We start from the raw sequence: 17,935 nt of genomic DNA, 5'->3' as shown, positions 1-17,935 counted from the left end.
AATATTATGCTTTGAAAACGATTTATTTTACAGTTTTAGATAAACACAAGAATATATCGTTCAGTTATAGTTATATTATATAAGCATATTGTGCAATAATAATATATATATATATTATAAGTATATTGTGTATAATATTCTGTTCTATGAAATACAGTAATACGGTAAAACTGGTAAAAGTAGAATAAACTTACATTTCGTTGTTTTGATAAAGTGTACAAACAAATAAACACTACTCAAATCGACTCGCGTGTGCGTGATATCGTTGTTATGATAGTTATTATATTAATACTTGAAAGGTCATCGGATGACTTTTAACAAATGCACTTGTGTGTTTTAAACTCTGAAAGGACATGTTGTCGCCGCTATGACATTTCGTCCGTTGAGACCACAATACGGCGAAGAAACTTCCCGATAAAGAACATCCAACGGACCACAACAATTAATGTCCTCAGCTATATAATTGACGGTTATGTTTTTATGCACAGGTGTTCTAGTTTTGTATTATTTTTATAAATTTTGTTTAGCTTATAATATCTTACTTAAAATTTATCTAAATGTTTTAAAATAATTTATTATTTGTTCTCATTTTATCTTAATTTCTTCCTACGTACAGTCGAGTCTCGATACCTCGAATATCGAAGGGAATAAAAATAAATTCGGCTTTGTGTTTTTTTGAGTTAAATACCTGAAATATATTAACTTATAATAACTTCAGAGAGAAAAAAAAAATGTACTTCGAGTTATCGCGACTCGAATTCAATCAATTCAATCGAGCAATACATAAACTATGAATAATAATATACTGTCTAGACTCCAGATGTTTAGAAGGGTAGTGTTATACTGTATATCGTATTATGGTTATATTTTTATCCAAAGTAATTTTGACTGACGGTCGAAATTGTTTACATTTTATACATGTTTGTTGTGCTAATAGAGTTTACTGTAAATTTGACCCACGTGTAAATGTTTAGCGACGGGATCCAAAACGGCGTGCGTTTTTCGGGAAGGCCGTCTAATTTTGGGCATTTTCTGATGACCATAAAGTTTTGTCACGATAACAACAACAATAACAACATAACATACGATATTATTACTTTCGAGTAGGGTGCATATTATACGCGCAGTCGCGTCAAACTTATAACACACTGCAGGCGGAGTTCAACAAGTGCGCCGTTTGGCCGTCGGAGAAGTTACGAAGAGACGAGAGCTACGAAGGCGGCAGTGGTCAACGTGACTCGATCGGAATCACACGTGTTGTCGCCGGGTGTCGCATAGGAGCAGAAAAACGCCGCGCGAATAAATTACCGCTCGCTGAAATCGAAATATATACAAACATTTATATTTCGTCGTCGTGTTTTACTCATTCGCGGTCGTTCTCGACCGAAAACCGCGTTCCAAAAACAATGAACCTCGTCTGCTGCAAATTGTAATATTATCGCTTTGCGGGTAACACGATGGCATATAAATACACGCACAAAAATCGTCAACGATCGTAATCGAAATTTCGCATGAGAATGTGATCGAAATGTTGAGCGATATCAGCCGCGACGTCTGATAGGAATTAAAAAAAAAAATTTCAAAATCGGACGCCTCGAAAAAAAAAAAATAATAATAAAAATAAAAATAACGCGCCTGCCGTGGCGATCCTTATCACGCATCGCGTCACATATTTCGCACGAGACCTGGCTCGTAATCACGACTTTCTCTCATGTATAAATTATAGGTACACAAGTACCTACAAACAATTTTATCAAATAATCGCACAGCGTGATTTTTATCATTTATCAATCGTTCGCTGCTGTACAAAAATATACCTACCTAGCGCACACGCATAACATAATACGTCCTAATATTATTATCGTTATTTTACGGGGTCGCGTTTCATACATGTTCGTGCGAAGACGACGACGATGGCGACGGTCCGATGTCGCATAACTGTAATCGGCCACCGCTGCGGGTGGACTACAAAGTGAGAAGCACTATTATTATAATAACATTATAATATAGTTTTGGACTAGTTAAATTGGTCTTTGAGATTTTTTTCATATACTTGTATGTACCTATTTATATTAGATGTATAACTTGATTTCACCCGGGTAAACATTAATCTTTATCGTTTTCCGTCTTGCTTCAGTTGAAATATTTAGTATAAACACTCCAATATTACAATGAATAATCTTATAGTTTTCCACTTCTTAATTCTAGACATGTTTTTAATGTAAACACAAAAAAATAGGGCACAGATTTAACAAATATTTAAAAGCCGACGTAAATCTAATATCATTAAGATTAGTATTGGCCATTATGTGTTTATATCAAAAATATGTTCAGAATTAATTGCAAATCATAAAATTATATTTGTAAACATTTTTACATGCCATATTTTTCTAAATTTAATAGCAGTATAATCTTTTACTAATAGCAACCATTTACATATACAGAAAAATATCAAATTCATCTGAGCCAAAATTAAATTCATGTGTGCCACACTATAGTAACTTATAGAGGTTGAAAAAATAAACTATAAATACTTCCCTAGCTTAAAGGATTCTATTGATATAACTTTTATTGAAAACGATCGAGTTGTTCAGATATTACACGATCGTAAGAACCGTAAAGAAGTATTATATACATATAAAGATAGTAATTATAATAATTATTGACATTGTCCCCATTTATTCATGCTAATATACCTATCATTTATGTGTTAAATTGTCGGGATGGTATATAATTACAATTACTGCAACGTTCAAAATTATATATAATGTGGTTGAATAAGCTACTGGTTGGGCGAGTATGTCCTTTAATTTAATAAAAGCAATACATTTTTAAATAAAAAATATAATTTTCTTCAGTTCTATGTTCATTTTGCATAATTAATTCAATTTATTTTACCTTTTTCTTATATAATTCTCAGGAAAGCAGATGAAAAATTGAAAAAATTGCTCATTTGATATAATATGTACCAAACATTCAATTTTTAAACCAATAAGATTCTGCATGATATTTTTTGAGCGTTTTTATTATCTAAAACAGCGTGAAAATACATTATTGTAAAAATCTAAAACTCTTTATGCTTTGAAACTAAAATTATTCACATTACGCGCATGTGAACGTTTTCAAAATATCGATAAAGTAAAATAAATACTTTTACGTTTTTATAATCATGATAAAAGAACTGTTCTGAATAAAAAATATTTAATAAAATATGAAAATAAAGTAAAATATAGCATATTTATTAAATATTATTTAAGTATATTGTAAAATTTTTCAAACTGAATTGTGTAAAAATATTTATATACGAGTATAAGGTTATATTTGATTGATATTTGATATTCACTAAATATTATATAAATAGAATATTTTTAAGGGATTCGCTATTGTTGAAGTTAATTTAATTTACAAAGACTTATACATGGTCTTGAATATAAAATTATTACTATAAATATATAAAATTATAAGACTAATAACAACTAAACATAATAATAATACACTATCTTAGTGCTGTCATGTCTCAACATCCACTGTACGTTAGATTAGCCATTGACGTAATATATTATTGATAGGTATTAACTAGTAAATTATATTCATATACCACAGAATATTTATTAAAACGACATGCAATATTTATGACATATTTACATCTAATTAAAAATATATAGTTAACTAATATAATAATAATTAATGAGTGATTATTGAATACCTCCAATACTTGTTGTTGGTTATTTCTGAAGTTAAATACATTTTATCATAAATTATATTAGATATAATATATGATGTTATTATTTTTTTAAATTTATTCATTCAGAATAGAATTTTTTTTAATTGAAAATTGTGATACAAGAAACTAGTGGGTCACTTGAATGGGTGTCTTTTAATTGTAACATTCAAGTATAAAAATAAATCATCGGTTTTGAAATTTTAACGAGTTTTAAGAATTACTGTTACTAAAAAATTGTCAAGATTATATTAAAAATGGCAAGTTATTCATATTTATTGAATTTTAATTTGCTGCTTTTGTGGCTAATATTTAAGAATTTCGAAAAATATTTGTTTTTTTGTTGTACCTTGTGTTTGGTTTTTCATTCTGTGTTTGATGCTTGTGTGTACTTTCTCAAAAACTTTTTTGAATAAATTATATAATGTCTATATATAATTATCATTACTTAATATCGCTATAGTTTTCTCGATCTATTATACTTATCTGAAAATATTTATTTATAAAGTATTTTTTTTTTCAAAATATTTATGATTAAAAAAATAATTTAACTTTTAAAGGTTTTAGTACCTATCACATTAGGTAGTTTTTGTAGTACAACACATCTATATACGTTATTAAATCGAAATAGTGTACTAAAAATTTACTCAAATCTTGATAAGCTGAAAACCTATGAAAAATAAATTCTTTGAATTATTAATATTATAAAATCTATTTTATTCGTTTTTTAATATAATATAGTATTTTTATATTTAGAATTTTAAGTATCAAAATAATTTTTTTTTTGTGTTTAATGATTTTCTGATTTTTTGAGATTTCAACGTACTTTAGTAATAATTTTGTTTAAATAGTTAAATTTTATATGAAATTAAAAGAAAAATAATGATTCATTTATAAATATCATATAATTGTTTCCTTAAAGTGCACTTTAAATTATCAGTTATCACATACATTTAATATTAATGTAAATAAATAAAATTAAAGTAATTTAGGACAATAATTTCTAAGGATAAAAAAAATATAAGTTGACGAATTGACGTACAAAAAAGTTCTCTTTATTGAAAATTTAAAAATCAATAATCTTTTTACCCTATATAAAATCTAAAAATAAGTAATAAAACTTTGAGATGATAACCTTAACCTATTTTGTTTACCACGTAGTTATTTCCGACTATCAATATGACTGAAGAGCTCATTAGTTCTATGTTTTTATTCGCTATGCTTTGAAATACTTTTTTTGTGGTTGAAAATCTTCGAGTACTTCCTGTATAAATGTAAAAACTAATTTTCGGTCAAGTTGTTACTACTGAACTTTTTCACGCGAATTTTAATATCAAAAGTAACACTAATGGTACTTATAATATACGGATATATTTATAAACTATGTAGAGAAATAAATTACATGTGATGTTGTTGTACTAAAAATTTTATAATTTTTAAAAGACCAAAAATAAAAATATAATACGTTTTTATCATCAATATAAATGAGCTAAAGTTACGTAAATAATATTGTTACGTGCGACGAAAACAGTACGATTAAACTGCTCATCTACAAATAAAACTAAATAATTTCCAAATTTCCAAACACTTTAATATACACATATTTGATATTAATATTATTATACGGTAGTGAAAATGGTGAATATTGTGAGCTATTCAAACATTTCAAACACTGTTGTCGTAAAATATTAAAAGTATCACGATTATTAATTCTACGTAGACTACTATATTATTATAATATAATGTTGTTTTATGTTTTTATTATCGTATTTTTTATTGATCGCTAGAAAATAATTTAATATATACTTACGTGTTTTAAAAGTTCAGCCTAATTACCTCAAAAACCTTTATTGTTATCAGATTAAGTTAACTACTCATATCTATGGGCTTATCATGAATATAAATTGAAACTTTCATATAAATATAATATTTTTTCAACATTTAAGAATAGAGGTAGATAATAGAAGTTGATCAGGAGGTATGATAAAAATAATTAAGTTTACCTTGTTTTGGTCATATAAATTGTTGGATTAATGGGGTGGAAGAAAAATATATTATTTTACTCACATTCGATACACAGAAAAAAGGTTGATTCATTTTAAAATGATAGGTATTTTGACATTTTTTATATGTGTGAAACTTAAGTCTATTCTTAACACCTCCAGATTACGTGGCGTTAACGTGTTTAAGTATCAGTAATTCTACTATAAAGTATAAACGATTATTATGCTATTTCCATTTTAATTTTGATATGGCTTTAATAAAATATATATTAGTACATAATTAAGTTTAATAATTTTTCTCGTAGATTTAATAGTTTTATTTGGTATCAACTATCATTGGTACTTATGAATATATTTTAAATATTTTTTAATAACAGAAAATATTCACCCGAACACTTTTATCACATGAATGGTATTTTCAGTTATTTATTATTATTATTATTATTTTTTTTTTTGGTTTAAGACCTTGTTAAATCTTGAAAGCGAAACGTTTTATTGCACATTGGATTATGAGATTATACTGTTGATTTGGAACATCGAGAAACGAATACAATTTAATGTTATTTACAAGTTAAATGCTCTCTGGAGTGCTATTCAACCTTTTAAGCGATAAGCAGGGACATTTTATCCAAAATTTAAAAGACTTACGCCTTTTCATCTAGAAAAGCTGAATAGTTAATTATGTATGAATAGGTGCCTATTTAATTTCACCTAAATTGTGATGGTTATGACTTACAACGTTTGGTCATGCATTATTATTTGTTTAAAAGGTATTAGGTAGGACAGGTAAGTGGTACTTTAAAGTCAAAAAAAATTGTTTTTGATATTTAGATTATCATAAATATTTTTATACTTATGCACAAAAAATATTTATTGAAAAAATAATATTATACATTACATCACTATTAATTATATATTATTAAAGTGTAGGTATATTATATTTAATTTTATATATTATGTTCTTATTTACATGCACAAAATAATTCAATTTTTTTTTTTTTAACAACAAATTTATTGTAATTTTGAATTTTTGAATTTTTAAATATATCTTAAAATTATATTTTTAAATTCTCAAGAATTTTGGGCTACTTAAAGCAATATTTTTCAACTTTTGTATTATGGTGACACACTTTTAAAATATTTTATAACTTTTAACACAATAAAAAAATAAGAATAATAGATAATATTACATTTTAATTGGTAATGTAAAATTAAAAATAACAAAGAAAAAATATAACATTTAAAATAATGAAAAATGTTGATAGCAAATAATTTATTTTTGATTATCATAGGTATTATAATATCAGATGCTTATTAATTTTTATAAATCGTGTAAAAAATATGTTTGTAAATATTGCGTTATTTAATATGCTTTACGATCGATTTGGACTTATTCGATGACACACTGATTGAGAAACTCTGATTTGAGGAGTTTCTTGTGGTGATACAAACTTTGGTTTTTCAAATGACAACCCTTTTTATACAGTAAATTATTTAACAGACATATTTTTTGAAAGTGTTGAAGTATCAAATTAAAATTTAAATCGAATATTTTTTGAATTCTTTCATTTTGCGTATTGATGATAATAATTACAAAATAATCATAGTAATGGATCGGGAAGATATGAAAGCTATGTCAATTTGAAAATGTTAATAATTTAAATTAATTTATCAATAATTATAGTTTATAAATAATTATTAATACTAAGTCCAATATTAAATTTATTTTATATATTTTTAAAACAATTTTTAAGAATTATTTTGTCATTTTAAACATTTGAATAACTGAATAACCACTTGTTTTAATTTTAAATTTGATACACAATAATTTTCAAAAAAATGATTCAATAAATAATTTATTATTAAAACGAGGTTCTCATATGAAAAACAAAAGTATATATCACCACAGAACATTCCTTCAGTTATATAATAAATCTCATAAATTTAAAAATATAGCCTTCAAGTATGTACATTTACAAGTTCAAAAAATCGCTATTTGAATAAATTTATTATTAAACGAAGAAATGAGAGTGAGCGCGCTCGGTGAATCATCTTATAAAATATAATATTTTTTGATTTCTTTTAATATTTTTATTTAACGATAAGTCCTGTGACATACAATATGCGATATATATACATTCATACCTGTATATCAAATCTGTAAAAGTAAACAATAATATTATAAATAATAAAATTACTGTTATTGTTAGGTAGGTATTGTATTTGTAACATTAAACATAATATAAAACTAATATTATAACCTTGAACTAGAATTTAGTCATGTTTTTGCTCAAAAATATAGTATTTATTCATCTACGTATTATGTATTTTTCAATAAATTATATTTAATATTTATGTTTTAATCATATAAAAATAAACAACTAAATTATTAAAGTAGAAAGTACAAGTTTAGACTTTTTACTTACAATATTTTCACACAATATTTACATATTTTTCGCTAAATCGGTTTCGGAGAATATCAAAACATCTATTATCCTTATGCAAAATAAATATAATACTGTTGTAGTATGTATCTCGTGTACTTATAAATATATATAATAAATGTATTCAACAAATTGCGAACGCGTGTTTTAGATTTATACTTTGACCAAACAAAGATTTGTACCGTTTCATACGATACGTATTTTTAACTTTAATACTTTTTGAGATTTGGTATATTATGCTTTAATACTGTTAATATATTATAATAATATATATTAAGCAACGATTTGACTAAATGATATTATAATATAACGATCACGCGTGTATTTAACGGTATTTTAAAATAATCTCGTTCGTTTATTATGAATAAAAAAATAGTTGTAGGTAATTGATTATTATTATTAAAAAAAAAAAAAAAAAAATAGGATGAAACAATATATTTTTCTAGTGTATAGTAATAGTAAATCGTAAGTATGTAAATTTGTGATGCATTGAAGTATTTTACTAAGCGATCAAAAATTTTGTTTGAGTGTATCACAAATTCGTGAAATTTGGATATTTGACAATGAAAAAATTATAAAATATTTAATTAAATACATTAGTAATCTACCTATATTACAGTTTTGTGTATTTTACGTAGTAAAAAATGGGTTAGAAATAGATTGTGGTTTTAGGCAGTTTTATTAGCGACCAAAGTGTATTTTTAAACGGCTTAAGATTGCTTTAATTGCAATATATTTATGTATTATACCATAAACAATAAATTATTGTATTTTGTGTCGGTGCGTGTGATAGTTTATACTTAATATGCAGAGCACTGAAATAAACCCTCAACACATAAAACTTTTATACGAGTTACAACTACCATTAAACAGACAGGCATTTTTTTGAGAATAATAATAATAATAATAATAGTTTCTATTTAGAAACTGTGACGTGTAAATTTATAATGAATCCCAAACGACGCAAATATCGTGTTTCAATTTTTTTTTTTTTTTAGATAGTTTTTATTCAACATAAATTATCACATTAATATTACGTATGCCATACCATAATATATATGTTAACCGCGCAGTATGCAATATTATATTTGAACTAATCAAACAACACGTTTTTATAATAATGCATAATTATAATGTTAAATATTATGATTATGTAGTTGTTGGCTTTCAGCAGGCTGCACTGTGGACCACTAAAATATTAGTACTGTAGGCGATTTGGTTGATTCTGTAGAACTCCATATTGACGCTCGTTTGGTGGTATTATCTTTGTTTGAATATTTACTTTAATGTATTTATGTATAGTATAGGATGTATCCATCTACCAATAATATGATATTATCTGCCTCAATAGTATCAGGGACGAGGGAAAAATAAATAAAAACAAGAAAGTGCGAATGATCGTTAAAAATTCATGTACACACGCATATTTCTTTTCTATCGCATGTATATAGTACACATATTATATTATTATTATGAACATTTGATTAGATACCTGTAAATAATATTATGTGCTTTTGTTTACATGGTGCTTGTTTTTATATGACTCAATTAATAATTATCTAAATTTTTTTAAACCACAAACATTTTAAAACAGTATTTTTCACTAAGAACACCTTTGTGCAATAAATTGTCTGCAAATAACAAGTTATATTTATACAGAAAATACCATGGACGAGGTAAATTAATTTGCGATGTAAAGTAGACGAAGCGTATAATTTTGTAATATTCAAGTATATTATTACTTTTCTAACAAACCACATTATATAATATAGACGAACCAATCCAGATTTTATTTATACCGAAATATACTTGTTTTAAATGAATTAATATTTTTAGAAATATATTTTATAGAAGATGTTGAGTAGACAATCGCAGCTGTTATTCATTTCACTTTTATTACAAATTCGTGGTTTCGTTTCACGTGTATTGACGTCATTGTAACTTTAACAAAGTGTTTGAATTGACCGGTGTTGAAAAAACGTACGTTCGTTTCCCATGTATCATATTACATATTAATAAAGTGTACGTACAATAGTATTATAAACACTAAATAAATTAAATTATAAGTTTTCGATGGCACCATTTTAATTATAAATCATAAATTATCAATTAATTATTATACGATGTTGTAAGCATTTAGTCGCTGAAAAACAATTACAAATAGTTTATAAGTTTTCTGTTATTTACGTTAAATCTAGGGTGTTAATGCAAAAGAATTAAACAGAAAACTTAGAACAAATTCAGTTGAATTGCAGGCATTAGGAAAGTTTACCAAACTTTATTCTGATAGTACTGTTATAGATGTAATTATTATATATGATTATAACATTAGATTTGTCTATACATATATAAAAATGCGACACATAGCTGCGTGGGTATATTTTTTCTAGTAATTTTGCACAGAAACTGGTGCTCACGCTACTTTGCATTTCCATAGTGTAATCTCATAAACTTTGATGTGGTTGTTATAGAACGAGGTCACGTTTTCCAAACTGAACGATTTTACCTATAAGGTTTTTGTTAAGAATTTCATCGTTTCTATATTGTATTATATTTCTGATTTATAATCAAAACTGAAATCTAAAAAAAGATTGTTCGAAGAACACGTGTAGTGTTCAACTAGTATTCCAAATTATCATATTATATAATATCTTATAAAAAAGTGAATTTATCATTTAATCATTTATTAAAAAAAAATGTCATTAAGTACAGTAAATTCACTATGTTTGCTAATGACCTTTAATTCTATATACAAATTTATTCTAATAATGATAATGATAAATTATAATCTGATTTAGATCGATTTTATAGATGGTTCTCATTAAATTGCCTAATTATTAACACAGATAAATGTTTACAAATCTCTTTTTCACATCATAAATTAAATTAATCTGGATTATCAATGTAGAATTAATGATGTGGATTTAAAAATAGTATCATAAATTAAAGATTTAGGTATTCTGTTATCGAGTGACCTATTTTGTTAACAATCATATTAATATGACGTGTAATGAAACTTTTCGTACATTCGATTTTGTACGTGGCAATTGTTCGGAGTTTAACAATCCAAATTATTTAATAGTATTATACTTCTTTCTAGTTCAATTTGTTTTCTAATATGGCCAAGTAATTTAGAGCCCTTATCAACCTAGCTTAATAAATAAAATTGAATGTATTCAGAACTGATTTCTACGTGTATTAACATTTAAAACAAAGTAAGTACATCTCTTTAGTAATTCACAGATCAGTTTAATATTGAACCACTTAAAACGAGAAGAAAATTTAATGATGTGCTTTGGCTTTATAAATTACTTAACTATCAAACCAACTGTCTAGAACTTTTGAGTTAAATGTCCCAAATGTTGAAACTCATGTATCTCAAACATTCTATATAAATACTTACTGGTAGAATTATAGTCATTTTGCTCTGATTAATGGAATGCTTATTACAGGGAATTCGTTGAAGTATTTTGATTCCGTCTATGACAACTCAACCAGGTTAAAATGTTTACTCTAAAATTTTTACCCTATTCTTGTATAATTTACTTTGTTTTCTTATCAATAATATTAATCATATGATTTGTGTAATAACAATAAATATCAAATTGTTTTGAGCTGATTTAGGGTGTTTATTATCAATAAATAAATAAATAATATAGATAAATTTCTAAATATTTAACTATACATCGTGAACGACTATAATCCTCTCAGTCTCCGTTACTATAACTATACTAACAACTTTTAGCGCTAGAAGTTAGAGTGACATTACCAATATCTACAGAATTAGAAATATATTAAATAATATGTTATTTTAATGAATCGTTTGAAATAAAAAAAGAAAAACCGTGATTACATTTGAATGAAACCGTGAAATTCTATAATTAAAGTATTATTTTGTATATAAAATAAAATTATCAAAACAAAGAAGTTCCAATGAATTTTAGAACATGTCATAATCGTGAACGTAAATAATTTAATTAAAATGATAATTTTGTCTTGGGGAAAATTGCACAAAAAAATGGGGCACGATCTATTTGTATTATAATATTGTTTTATATTTAGTTTCTACTCATTTTTAGTGTATTTATATTTATACAAAGATCTTATAAGTCCCACGTCCCACCGATAAAGCTTGTATTGCGTTGGTGTATTCTATACATCAAGTTTTTCTAATAAAAAAATTAAATATTAAGTCGTTCAAGTTTAATTTTTTGGAATGAAATATTATTCTTAGATATACTTAAATATACTACTTAGAAATCGTACTAAATACTTTTTGTTATTTTAATTATACAAACTTGACATACATAGATTAAGTTTACGATCCTTTTAATGTGTAGCATAATACTAGTAAACAATAATGTCTACTTTTTGAATTTAATCTAGCTGAAGTTATAAAAGTTTATGGTGTCCAATACTGTCCACTGCTACATTTACAACATTCTTTAAAATTTTCAATATCGTTTAAAAAGCCACGTAAAAGGAATCGTGAATTATCGTACAATAATTAAAACCTCTTGACCTAAAATTGTATATATTTAATAAATATCAATGATGGCTGAGCAATAGTCAGATAAAAATGTATTAACAAAAATTTTAATTTTACGTGTAAATAATATTATATTGAGTAATTCGATTATATTGTTTGGCCAATCATAATAAAATATAAATGCGTGCAGTTGAAAAAAACAACAAAATGTATAATCACGCAGAAATGTTCTATTATTATACAAGCTTGTCGATTGGTAGTAAGATACTACTTTTTAAAAATTAGTCAACATTCTATAAGTGCTAAAGTGAAAATTATTTTAACAGGTAGGTCCCAATGGTATGAATAATTTAGTCTACCGTCTAAATGTCTTAACGTCGATCAACGTCATTTATCTGAGACCGTTTAGCAAGTTCTAATTTGTTTCTCATTTATATACATATCCAAACGATGGCTACGCGATTCGCGTTATTTATGATCCAAACGGAGTCGCCGTGATTTTGTCGTCGGTCCATCACATTCCGCAGGTAAACTGAAGTAGTATTAACATTATAAACTATACTACCAGTATCGGGGAAATTATTCAATCATTGGACGTTTTAATCTATCTACACGCCACTACGATTGCAACCATACGATGAAGCGGATAGTTATGACTTCAATCTTTGTTTGTCTACAGATACCGATGAATGAGTATGGTGGTAGAGTCGAACAATTCACGTTGATTGTTTGTGTCCTAAAATTACAGTTAATAGAATTGAGTGACGGCAGTACACAGTTATGCTTATACTTTGTATTTATCTCAATCATTTTTTTATTGGCTATTGGATTTTATAGGGTTTTGTCATATTTCGATTGTTGTCGAGTTTTTACTTAAAAGGTAGTAGATAGATTTTACATTGACGATAAGTAGTGGCATAACGATAGTGTATGTTAATTGTTTTACGAGTATAATAAATATTTGCGATTCCCCTTAACTGAATTCTGAAATTATGAGAATATTGTAATTGATTTGATAGCTAATATTATATTTTTATCGGCCAATTATGTTTATATATAAAGACTAACTTTTAATATCATAATATTTGATTTCATATACATATATTAAATATATTTTAAACGAAGCTTATGATTTTTTGTAAATTTGCTTATTGTAATAATAAGATTGATATTATTTGTAACTAACTACTTTACTAATAAAGTTTAAATCTTAGGTATTGCATTAGCATATTCTCTTTTGTGGTGTTTGAAGCATTTAATAGGTAAGATATAAAATTGTTTTATGAAAAGGTGAAATTAAATGTAAATCTTATATTATTGCAGCGTAATATTTTTCATAATCTTAATTTATTACATAAAAGTCGTATCTAATCATTTTTTTTAATTTTGTTCAATAATTATTAATGTAATATTCTTATACGTATATACAGCATTTTCACTATTTCTCTCCTATATTCTTAGCTGCTATTTTGGATGATTTTTAGTGTAAAAAGTTCTCAAATATTTTTGTTAGTCATGATGTCAATGTTCTATTATATTCAATAGATACCAATGATATGATGCAATATGAAAATATAATACAAATAAATATTATATATTATCATAGAATGAATTACAAATGATTAGATAATGGCAGATGGTGGCTAATGGAAGTTTTTTAATCTTGTTTGTTGACTCAGTGGCGGTTCGTGCTTAAGTACGATGCATGGTGCAACCCGCAATTTTTAGTACATTTAAAAAAAATATTTTCTCATACTTTTTAATTTTTATAACAACTAAATAGGAATCATGATGGACTATATTTTTTTCGAAATTATTTTAATGATTCAGAATTATATTGTAAAATAATAATATTTGAAGAAAAATGTCATCTCACTCCGGCAATTATTCTAGGGTATTAAGAATTTTTTTTTTTTTTTTGCTTTATTAATAAATACACAATCTATACACAATCGGCACAATAAGAGTATGAGCTTTAGACAATGGAGATGAAATTTTGATTGAAGAAGCCACCCACCGATGACACTTACGTCTTTTAATTATATTGTTAAGGTATTAAGAATAATCTAAAAATTTAACGAAAGTTGAGCGACCAACGCCTGTAGGTTCTAACAGTGTAACGTATACACTGTATACTGTATGGTCCTGTACGGTACTACGGTCCGAGGCACACACAAATGTGTGTTATACTGGTTATATAATCATAGGTATAATCATTATATTGAGACTGGCCGAAACGACGGGACTATAATATTATTTTAATGCGATAATTTTCGTAGCACATTTTCGGAGATGACCTGTGCAGTGTGCACTGTTGTACAGCGTGACGAGCGTACGCGGAATTTGTGGACTTCAACAACGGAGGTCGCAGCGGCGCGGCGAGACTATACTACATTATAGTGCGATAATTATTCTCGTCATACATTTTTAGCGGCGACCTGTGATTTAATATTTACAGCACGACGAATTCGATATTTACGTCTAATAATAGCTAAAGAAATTCTGACCGACAGCAATAATTGTGAAGTACTTGCGTTATCCGTATCAGTGATATTAGAGTTATTATTCACTTCATATTATTCGAGATGTTTATTTTGTATATAAAGTTGACGTGTAATAAAGTAAAATAAAATAAAAATATATTACATTATTATTTATTTTTATGAATATATCTTGTAAATAAATGTAAAACTTTATGAGTAATATAAGTATTATTATTGATCAGTGCCTCAGTGGTGTTGAAATCAAATTATATAGGTGTGGTGAATTATAGATTTAGTATTCATTCTAAGGTCGGTGGGGGTGTAAGGCTATTGCTCATTCATAAAAAATTTTGTCGTACTACCATATAAAACTAACACGAGCCGCCACTATTTGTTGTGATTACTGTACTTAGCATATATTAATTTACTTTCACAATAAAACATCCTTCCCCATGACTATTGCATCATCCAAGCTCACCCAAAATGCGTTCACTTTTGAATTATCCATATTGTACCGTAAGATATGTAACAATGACGTCTTGGCCGTCCTCCACACATCTTAGTGTAGCATAAGTATTATTAACTTCAAAACTTCTTTCAAAGTCTTATTATAGACGAAAGACTACATTTCGTATTTTACCAATTAAACCATGAAACAATAATGGAATGAACCACTAGTTGTAGTCCACGTCCTATATTTATTGTTTCCTGTAAATTTAATTTTATATTTCGCTATATTTATACAAAATATGATGATGTTATTTCTATATAACAAGTAATTTTAATACTATAACGCAAAAACTATATTATAACTTGCGGCGTCTATGAAAACAAATAAAAAACAACGAATGATTTAAACTTTTATTTTATTCTTGAAGCATGCAAACTTTTTTATTTAATTTTATAGAACGCAACTCACGTTTATGGGCGTTTTTTTTTTTTTTTTTAATATTAAACACTGTTAACCGTTATTATAATTATGTGTTATGAAATATTTAGTATTCAATATTGAATTATTTTAGTTATGTGATGAAATTTTATTCAAGGAATATTTTTAAAACATTCCAGATTTTTATTTTTCCAAACATGAATTTAATAGGGGTTTATTTTTTTTTTTTTTTGGGCTTGACCTACTTGATCCACTATAACTGCCAAACGATCATATTTCAACTACTCGTCTCCAAACATTTGATATGCCTACGTATAGTTCCTTCTAGTCTTCACTACAGTGTGTACTACCTAAAAGGTGCGGCTAAATCAATACGTTCCATCTAGATAAAGTTTTTTGATAAAAACGATACAGAGAAGAATTATTTACGAAAATAACCTCGTAATAGCCGCTGATGAGGTCGATTGTAGTCTATTTCTCGGTTGCTACGTATAAAAATACATTATGATGTATCATATATTCGATATTTTTATAGTACCTATATTATTATTGTTTGAAACGATTTTTTAATGTAACATTTCTTTTAGTATTGGAAACTTTTTCTCAATCCAAAGTAAGTTTTTAATACATTTTTTTAAGCGTTGGTCAACTGTCATAAATTTGAATGAATACGGTGATGAAGTTTATGTAGAATTATATTTATATTTTATCACAAATGATGTTACATCGGAAAATAATGTTAATATTGTTTAAAAAAAAGGAATAATTTTTTTTTTCTTGTAAATAAAGTCGTTAATGATCGTATGAAATGGGAAATGTTTGTAACAATCAGATATGGTTATTAATAACGTCGTTTATATTGTTTGTTTTCCACTCAAATAGTCATTACATGCATTCTTAGTCATAAGGCTAAAAAGTTGTGTAACTATAAATGATACAAAAATGAAAATACACGTTGGTATTCATTTTTTTTTTTAAAAAACAGTAACAATATGAAATAAAAAAAATAATATATACAAATTTATAGGAAAATTTCGTTTTTAATGACTTAAAATTATGAGAAAAATAAAAATATTTTCAAAAGCGTCAATGGATTTGTAATGATGAACGTCTTATCTCAAACGGACTTACGATCCGTTCGTCATTGGATATGCGCAGTTGATAGGTAGGTAGGTAGGCCGTATTTAAAATATCAACCAATAAAACATTCGCGGTAACATTTGGTCGACGTTGTTTCAAAATGTACCCGCGGTGCAAATCGTACGAATAAAATAGTAGTGAATCCAAATACATAATGATACGTTGTTATTTGATGATGTAAACAACAGCCGTTGTCGTCTCAAACTCGTCCGGAAGTCGGCAAAGCCAAAACGGACCGACGGTTTTGAGAGTTACGTTCGCGACACTCGACCGACTTAAATCGGCTGACGTGCAAACGCCTCGTGATGTGAGACACGTCTCGCTCAAATCCATCGTCGAAATCACTACCCCGTCACGCGCACGTCCCGCACAAAAACTAAATCCAACCCGTTTGATTCGCTGTTTCAGATACCCTTCGCCGCCGTAGCGCGATCGCCGTATGACGTAGCCGCGGCCGCCGCCATGAAGTTGGACGGCAACATGAACGTGATGTCGCGGAGCAACACGTGGCCCGTTGTGGTGGTCCACCTGGAACACGACGGCGGCGCGCACGAGACCGACGACGGGCCGTGCACCGCCGTCACGGACGACGTGACCGGCCTGTTCGGCGTCGGCGGCGGCCGCGGCGTCGGCGGCCGCGTTAACGGCGTCGGCGGCGGCGACACCGCGGCCGACACGTGTCCGCTGGCGCCGCTGTCCGCCCGCAAGCGGGCCACGCTGCAGCGGCACTACTACCCGGAGGGCGGCTGGGGCTGGGTGATCGTGG

The 17,935-nt window shown here is 27.5% G+C and overlaps 1 protein-coding gene across 1 annotated transcript; it reads left to right on the top strand.

Annotated features, from left to right (window-relative positions):
• The first annotated feature begins 1,257 nt into the window (after positions 1-1,257).
• Positions 1,258-17,929, top strand: LOC112604277. Its single transcript, XM_025353242.1, has 3 exons — positions 1,258-1,972; positions 17,578-17,846; positions 17,911-17,929. Exons 1-3 carry the CDS (start codon positions 1,928-1,930, stop codon positions 17,927-17,929), a joined length of 333 nt encoding a protein of 110 aa, XP_025209027.1. The 5' UTR covers positions 1,258-1,927.
• The last annotated feature ends 6 nt before the right edge of the window (positions 17,930-17,935 follow it).

The sequence above is a fragment of the Melanaphis sacchari genome, unplaced genomic scaffold, assembly GCF_002803265.2.
Source record: "Melanaphis sacchari strain LSU unplaced genomic scaffold, SCAv2.0 Contig11_pilon_pilon, whole genome shotgun sequence".
In the NCBI taxonomy this organism is placed as follows: Eukaryota; Metazoa; Arthropoda; class Insecta; order Hemiptera; family Aphididae; genus Melanaphis; species Melanaphis sacchari.
The sequence above is the reverse complement of the archived record's forward strand: the minus strand, read 5'-3'. Positions and strand labels throughout refer to the sequence as shown.

Coding starts and splice junctions, on each gene's coding strand:
- LOC112604277 (XM_025353242.1), top strand. CDS start 1,928: ATGTCGCATAACTGTAATCGGCCACCGCTGCGGGTGGACTACAAA. Junction 1,973..17,577: donor CGCTGCGGGTGGACTACAAA/GTGAGAAGCACT, acceptor TCGCTGTTTCAG/ATACCCTTCGCCGCCGTAGC.